The 8,734-nt window shown below is 48.2% G+C and overlaps 1 protein-coding gene across 1 annotated transcript; it reads right to left on the bottom strand.

Moving 5' to 3' along the window:
- Window positions 1-613: 613 nt before the first annotated feature.
- On the bottom strand, window positions 614-1,075 carry FSUBG_13607 (uncharacterized protein; the record flags this gene model as incomplete). The annotated part of the gene is made up of 1 exon (XM_036678517.1): window positions 614-1,075. The coding sequence occupies one exon, from the start codon at window positions 1,073-1,075 to the stop codon at window positions 614-616; it is 462 nt and encodes a 153-aa protein (XP_036530924.1).
- Window positions 1,076-8,734: the final 7,659 nt, after the last annotated feature.

Here is an 8,734-nt window from a genome sequence, read left to right as displayed (position 1 = left end):
AAAAAATCTCTTTTGGCTATACTATGCTATGGTATCCAATGATGTGCTATGCTGTGCAGTGTAGTGCAGTCTTCCGCAGTTCCTGTCAATGCCCAGTGCCCCGTAGTCAAAAAGCGCAGTGATACCTCCCAATAGAATAATCCATCGACCGGCTTCTTGCCTGGTCGGTCCTGTACGCCAGACCCAAATGTCCCCAGCCGTTCGTATCCCGGTATCATGATAAACCTCCCGTGCTCCCGTAATCCATGTTCTGAAACTTGATATGATATCAACCCGCCCTGTATTTGGTACAAGATACCGATGGACAAATAAACCGCCCAAGATTATCCCACCAGATATTGGTTGAGATGAAAAGAAATCGTGATGGGTCGATGTAAAACAAACTTTTTTTTAATGCAGTGCTCCGGTGTAATGCCCGTCTTTGTTACAAACAAATTCTTCGACAAAGATAATAGGGAAAGAGAAGAAAAAAAAAAAGGCGTGAAGTGTGAGTTAAGGTTTCGTTGATGCGTTTGATGTTGTAGATGTTGAATGAGTTGCGTAGTGATATGTTTTTAGATGATGTTTAGGTGAGGTTGCATGTGGATGAGTTCATGTCGTTGTGGTATCGTGCTTAGTATGATCGCCTTCGCTGGGTCCTCACATTGTCGAAGGACACTGCGTACGCTCGGAGTTCCTTCCTCGCCTTGTCTGACAGTTGACTAGACTCTCCTGTCGTTGAGGTGCTTTGCATGGAGCAAAGGCTGCTGTGGGAACTCGAGGGAGTGAGGGATCGGATAGTTGACTGTTCAGCGCCGTAAGGCTTGAAGGTAGGTTGGCTCATGTGCCTCGATCCGTATGGCTTTGCGTTGGAGAAATCATAGGCGGGGGACAGGTAGAAGCCCGAGCTGGAGGATTTCGATGACCATTGGCAAGGAGGAGAAGCGAGACCGGGCGAGCTGGCTTGAGAGCTTGTTGTTGAGGTTTTCTCGAAGTCGGCCAGCCTGCAAGACTCAGAGCAGTAGGCATCAGTTGATGATTGGACCTGCTTGTCGCAAGCGAGGCAGAAAGAGTGAGCCCAAGAATCACAGTCCATGACTGCGGTGGTGTATGTGGTTGATGAGAAGGAAGAGAGGTTGTTGTGTAAAGGGATCAACCCAAGAGGCAGAGAAGTGAAAACTCCTTTATATCCAAGTGATGTCGAGTAAGATCAATAGTTCAAGATGGAGAATAAGCAATTGAAAGGATTGCGAAGTGAGAGAGTCGAGATGATGGTAGAGGAGATTAGAGGTCAAGAGGTTCGAGGGGAAGGGTTATGTATATTCTTGGTCAGTGGCCCAGGCACAGCCTTGGTCGATGATCAGTTGCACGACCAGGATGGCGCTAGAGGTACATTGCCTAGGAATTCGTGGAGGAGGGTACCAAGGCACACCACTGCTCCATCGATACGTATTTGTCTTGGTGGAGTTTTGCAGACAGGTGGGGGCGCCTTGCCGCTCTCAATGCCCTGCAGCAGAGATGTTAGTGCGAGCAAGGATCCAATAGAAGAAGTACGTACAGGAAAAATTGGTCCACCATGGGTTCTGATGGGACGCCCGCCGGGTGTGGGTTGCTCTCGTTTCAACTGGGTGTGTGATGGGCAGACACACCTGGGTGTCTCACCCTTGGGGAGTGTTGGAGAGGGAGTGCCAGCATCAGCAAGAGGAGTGGAGATCCAATGCAGAGATCAAAGAGGTGCCCGGTCCTTCAGTGAGCTCTCACTGCTGTAGGCTACAGAGGACAAGACAGGCCTGCAAGACCAAAGAACCAGAGGACCCAAGACATTCAGACACCAGACACAGGCGTGTGATTCTGCTGGAGACATTGGCTGGCTGACTTGACTGTGTCTGCTCTTCCCTGCCTGCCCTTCCCGAATTGGCCAAGGAAGGCTACGAGATTGCGATGGATAAACGAAAAATTTTCGATAATTCAATTAGTTATGCTCAGTTCATACCCACGAGAACAATCACCCATATTGAGCTTCGATGAGGTGACTCAGATGGGTTCTCAACGGGGGCCTTGAGGGTCCCCGGATGGCACCGCGAGGGCATCAGCCGAGATTTTTCGCTGGGGACTGACTGGGACTGAGCTGATGGACAGACTCAGCACCATAGCGACACCGGAGGTGGGCAGTGGGCTGTTGCTCGCCTCTGTTTTCCGTCACCTACCGTGCAATTCTGCACGGTTCTGCCCGCTTGCTGGAGCTTTCGGAGTGCCCCAAGTGCCCCCTCTCCCCGCAAGACGAAAGGTTGTGCTGCACAAAGGGTGTTGGACCCCCGTGCCCTCCGTCCGCCCTTCGTGGTGTGAGGCCTGTTCGACAGTGGTCTGCTTCCGAGTCGAGCATCGTAAATTCACTTCTTGATGGGATTTTATTGCTGGCATTCTGTTTGACCCAGTGACCACCCCGCTCATGAATGGTCAATGGGTGATATTCGTGACCAAGGTCGAGTCTGGGGAGGGGGATACAAGCGAGTTGATGCACTCCCTGTTGGTTTTTTTCTCGTACTGTATTATGCTGCTTCTGCTGTAAGCTGCTGCTATGTACAGTATGTGCTGCGGCGTAGTGCAATCTGTTTAGCGGTTGTATGCTTCTCAATGCTTCAAAATGGACTCTAACACAGCGGCCCACAGGAATGGGACGGACTGTAAAAGTGCCCGCCCCTTGGGAATGGCTACCTAGCCCAGGAGAATGAAGGCCTCAGGCAGGAACCCAGCAGCTGTGCGCCCGCAAGAGCAACGCAATGAGCTTAGTGCTTCAACTCTAAGCCTGTAGAGGCATAGTGTGCTCAATGTCCCCCTTCCCCACATCCTTGCTGCCGTCTCCCATCTCCATTTCTCTCCACTTTAGCTGCTTCACTTCACTTCACATCTTTCTCCACCTGAAGCACGCAAAATAACCACTAACATTGACAACGTGCTCTTTGAGTTCTGCTCTCCTTTCAGGGTCAATCAATCTAGCCTTGTCAATCTCAACAACTTGGCAGATCGTTAACAATGGCTAGTTCCTGTTGTGACTCCGCAACAGGAGGGTTTGAGATATCGATGCTCGAATACGTTGCACAGTGGGCGAATAGTATGAAAGCACAGACACGGCATAGATTCATTCATACCAACTTGAACTTTCTATGCCGTTCAGTTACTGCTGCAGTTCATAACCAGACACTATGTACTTCATATACATTACACAATAAACCACATGACTAGGATCTTCCTGACGCCATAGCCAACGCAACCTCGACCAAGAACTAAGCAGACGCGCACTCGAACTTTGTGAGACGCTCGAAACGCTCGATGCGACAGGAAGTGAGAGTGACGCCATCTCGTAGCGAATTGCATGTTGATGCCTTCGAAGACTGCGCCGGCCTTGTATGGAACCAAGGTCAGCTTCCTGAATGGGCGTCCCGAACAGCAATCGACCATTCAGAGCACTCTACCGGGTTTACGGATGCTGTAATATCTGCAGTATCCGTGCCATTCGACAGCAGTTTCGACTGCCGCTCTCCCACTATCAACCTTCTGTTGTTCTACATGAAGTGCATCACACCATTGGCCCAGATTTTGCACCTTGATAGCCAACAGGCCAATGACCATCAAGCTCCTATCAACCGTAATGGTTCAAATGTCGCCATCATACATTGAGGAGGCGACCGTTACTGAAACCAGCTACCTTAATCAACAAGCTTGGGTTACAATGGAACAACCACAATTACAATCCGCCACCAGAGCATTTCAAGGGTTGTTCTCGACCATCACCTGCCCAACAACAGAAGATCTACCGCACTGGACCCTTCCTTGATTTTCACTATGTTCTACAAAGGAGAATAAAATTCTTCATATCATCGCCACAAGCCACCATGGGCTGGTCTCGATGATGTTTCGCGAGACTCTTTGCATTTCTAAAATGCCCGAGTGTTGTCGTGCAGCAGAGTACAGTATCAGAGCACAAACTACCCAGTCCAAATTGCCTCGAGGAATTTCGCCAAGGATGGTATGCACATCTCAATGAGCGTACAACAGGGCGTCACGGAGCAGATACCAACCGACGAGCACTTGTTTGCTGTATTGCATTACTATCTTACCCTGCTGTATGGCGTCTTTCTCTTTCTCGAGTTCTAGAGGATATCCACAGCCCTCCTGAAGTAACGCTTGTGTCAGTTGAAGCGTCGATGACCTGAAGGAGCCTTTACTATGTAGGCGCTACGAGTCAACCCAGCCTGTGCACTCAGCGTCTTACCCCAGGTTCACCGGGAATTGCACTGCAGTGAGGGAGCGAAATGGACAATGGCCGGCCGCCTATCGCGATCATCAACCAACACCAGTATTCAGAGCCATGCCTAGGGTAGGAAAGAGAACTCGGGACCTCAATTCTAGATGGCAAAAAGATTCAAGCAATCTAGCCCAAGCTTAGTATTGTTTCTTGATGCGTTTATTTTGACATCCTATATCAATGTCTGATGTTTTCTTGCTCCTCGAGGTATGAGTCGCTGATCTCTTGGACTTCTCAGCAAAGCCATTCCTCTTTCGATCATACCTGCGTCTGGGGGCGGATGCGGCAAGGGGCTCAGAGCGAATCATTTTCTACCATTGATCTGCACTCCATCCAACTGCATGCCCGTCCTGTTTCTGCCGCCTGACCACTTGTTCCAACCTCTTCGAAAACAACAAGGTCACATCGTCGTGTATCACGCCCATTTCGCTTCCTAGTTTGTAGTGTCTGGCACTAGCGGGTCAATACTGCCTCTGGGGTGCATGTTGTCAATATTGGTTCCCTTCGAAGTAAGCTTGACAAGACAAGACGCCAGTACTCCGTACTATTCCCCGGATTCTTGTGGAATCAACGACACCGGGGCCTGGTCAAAGATAGCAAGCATGCATAATCTTTCAGTGATACATACATTGCGTATCCTGCACTCTGAAACACGCCTGGTTGGGTCTTACTGTCAAGTCTTATCTAACAACGTTTCGAGGCAGTTTTGACATATCCACCAATCCGGTTTATTGAAGACGCAATCGAACGCAACATACTTAGAATATTGCCTCTTAATCGCCTGTCAAGAGATAATGGCTATATTGTTCGCCAATCAACAATTTTACTCGGCATGTCGCGGCAATTGTGCTACCTACGTACCTAGGTAGTTAGGTTTCATTCGGGGTTTCAAGACCACCTCAATCAAGGTTTCTGCCAATGGCCTATAATTTCTACAATGCTACAGCGATTTTGCTACCCAAAAGACCGCGGTGCATTTTTGAGGAGCCGTGAAGATTCATGGCCGAATCAAAAGTTCACACAACAGCGCTGATCTCACGATATGTCCACAGCGCATGGATGATCAATCGCAGCGATGACACTTGAAGATATCTATACGGAGTATTCAATCCCAGTGTTGCATGTGTATTAGTTAATGGCCGAGGTAAAGCACGGCCCCCACTCGATTGAGTGAATACTTGTACTTGTCCATCGTCCAGATAACTCGGGTTGCATCTGTCGTCACTTGAGCGCCCGCAGCTGCATCAACCAAGATATGGCGCATACGAAGCAGATTCATCACACAATCAAGTCTCCATCGTACCTTTTTGATAAGATAAACAGCCGAAAGGGTCCCCCCACGATTCCATCAGCTCGTTCGAGATTAGCAGTGCCTGTTGTTAGCTCGTCGGACAGAGCGACCAGATTGGAAATTGATCCATGGATTTGGTCTTCGGACACGGTTCCAGCCGCCCAGCCCGCAGCCAGGTCATGAACTCTATTAACCAAACTTTCCGGTCTAGAACGGTGAGCTTTCCTTAATTGAGCACAGAATTTTGTCGTCAGCCGTCGACGCCGAGAATTATCGAGTATGAAAGGTTTTCGCCGTTGGCTTATGTACTGCGTAACCTACGCCGTACTCATACATGATGGCATCAGGAACCACAAACAATGCCCCAAAGCTAACGAACAGGGGACGAGGCTCGAAGCATTGGCCACGCGGGAACAAGGGAACTCGTTTAACCGCTAACTCAAAAGACTCAAGCTGTAAAAGTCCATATCCTTCGATCTTTTTTGGGGTAGTTCGTGTATGGACAATCGACAAGATTGCGGGAAGCCCGGCTCACTCCTGGCAATTCACTCATCTGTGGGAGTAGACACACCGTTGCAACACAATGATCGCAGCGGCAAAGATTGCGCTACCAATCTCACATCTCAGCAGCTGCCTCGTGTAAGCGAACCGCTGGGGAGAGAGCCAGCCTCATCCGAAAGCTGCATTCTTCTCGTCCATTCGCTCAAGGCTGCAGGTCAGCAATCCCGAATGAGATTAACTCGCAGAAGCAGAATCAATATATTTCCGTGTTGGGGGTTTGTGGTGTTCCTTGTCATCCCAAATCGAGGAGCTGCGTAGCTTCAGCTACAGTCCTGTCCAACCATCCAAGACTCGTAGAGTCACATCGAGCCCCAGTCCAGGATGAACACTTACAAGCTGGTGCAACACATCACCAGACCAGATGAACCATCTCAGCCGGAGGTTCGAGCTGTTGCAAGGATTTAGAACTCCGTTGAAAAATATTGAAGATTGGCGTGGTCTGGTGGTTGCCGTTAATGGTGGGCTCACCCATCACCTCACCCTCCGACCAGGCTGCCCAAGCTCTCTGGTAGGTGCTCGTGGTCTTGGTCTACCAACCCCTATTCTAACGAAGTCCGTGCAAAGAGCAGTGGCGGGATCTAAGTGAGACTTGGACAAAGGTCTAGCCAAGCCGCAGACAATCTGCGCACAATGAAGCTCACGAAGTGGAATAACAATTGATTACAGTACATTGCCGTTTTCCCTCGATCGCTGCGCCCAGTTCAGCTGCGCTACAAGTGCTCGATCGACGAAAAAGAAACTACTACTAGTAGATCGCCCGCCTGGGATGACGCGAGCACTGTACATAGACCGTGGTATCTTCAAGGGTCCAAGAGCTTTGACAAAAGGCTAGCAGGCCACGTTGGTTGTAAACGCCAGCAAAGATTACTATTCTTCGCCAGGGAAAGGTTTTCCCGACAAGTTGAAGAGTTGAGAATTGTACTTGCCGATGCATGCCGGCCTGGGTCGGGTGCAGCATCTGTTGAGTACATATCACCATTTTGTGCTGTACCGGGAAGCTCTGTGCCTTGCAGCATCAACAGCGGATAGGCTTCGGGTACATCCTCCGAGTTTCTCATGCAGGTCAACTTTATGGGAACGTGAGAGGCAACCAACAAAACGCACACAGCCAGCCGCATTGAGGAATCGGGCGATAAGACCCAAAAATGCATTCTCTGGGTGTGGTGTGGTCTCACTGGAGTGGTTGCCTCGTGCCCAGTGGCCAGGTGAGCCATCTCATTCGTCAGATAACCGCTATGATCTGACAAGATTGAGATTCAAGTTGATATGAAAATTTTCTTGATCCCGAATTTTCAGTCCCCTGAGCCATTGTCGCTAGGGAATCGCACGGCGAATCCCTTACTCTCCACCGGAGCCTGACAGGATACCTGATCCTATGGGTATCATTAACCATTCACTGACAGTGCCAAGAGATATCCCCAGAGTTGATTGTAGGTTGAAAGCGGGTGCATCAGCTTAGGGCATCAAGATTCCTTGACAGGCACTGGGTCTTGGATGACAAGAATAGTCTGAACCTGGTCAGTCTGCCAAGTTGGGCATGATCTACAAAAGCCTATCGCTACGTACCTTGCCGTCCAAGGCTAGAGGCTGAGCTAAAAACTACTAGAGGGTTGTTTAACGGCACACCTTTGACTGACTGTGTAGGGCTCAAGGCTCAGACTTGCTCGAGGGTCGACAGAGGGGCTTTGTCCACTAGCCGTGGCTCCCCGTGTGCAATTTTTTATGTATGATTGCTTTTTTCTACGGGTGTCCCTTTTTGCAGTTTGGAGCTGCTCAGAGACTTGTCCTAGAAGGTGAAAGCGCTGTCTGAGAATGCCAAGCTTCATTTCATTGAGACTGGGGACAGAGAATGAGATGACCAGATCGGCCGATTGCTTGCATGACGACATGAACTTTTCTTTTCCTCCGGTTTCTGTCTTCCCTGTTCTGTCGCTCTGTTGGGGCCCAGACTCGAGCAAGGGCTTGAAGCTCAGTCCTTGTGAGCTGATGCCATCGTGAGATTGGGTTGTGCAATAAGATCAGATTCCACTGGAGTGGAGTCTCAAGAATTTTTTTTAATTATTTGACTTTTCTTCTTTTTCGCCTTGGTTCTGTTCTTGACGATGGCGATGTTTCTTTGACCACTATTTCGTCATATTTGCTTTATTCTTTGTTTGAAGTTTTGTGGATTAACTTATACTTGGTTAGGGGCATAAATAGGGGCCATTTCCATAAGCTTCGGTAGTCTGTACGCTGTACCCTTACTGTACAAGCCTCTATAAATTAGTAGGCCTACAGTGCCTTTAAAGGTATCTTATTCTAAACCTTAATGTTTATAGCTTATACCTTAGCTAATTAGAATATTAGATTATATACTAAGACTTCCTAACTTATTATATAATAAATTTAATTACCTATATATAGGCTATCTTTATATCTATATAACGCTATAGTAACTAAAGAATATACTATAAATACTATAAATGCCTTAATTACCTTAATAGCTATATTATTACTATTTATTGTATAATAACTAAATTTAAATTTAGACTATATATAAAATAGGCTATAGCTAATTATAAATCTTTAATTTAACTTTATATATATAGAAGTAAATT

Source organism: Fusarium subglutinans, assembly GCF_013396075.1.
Source record: "Fusarium subglutinans strain NRRL 66333 chromosome Unknown NRRL66333_c0000364, whole genome shotgun sequence".
Lineage (NCBI taxonomy): Eukaryota > Fungi > Ascomycota > Sordariomycetes > Hypocreales > Nectriaceae > Fusarium > Fusarium subglutinans.
Note: the sequence above shows the minus strand (reverse complement) of the source record. Positions and strands in the feature narration are given on the sequence as shown.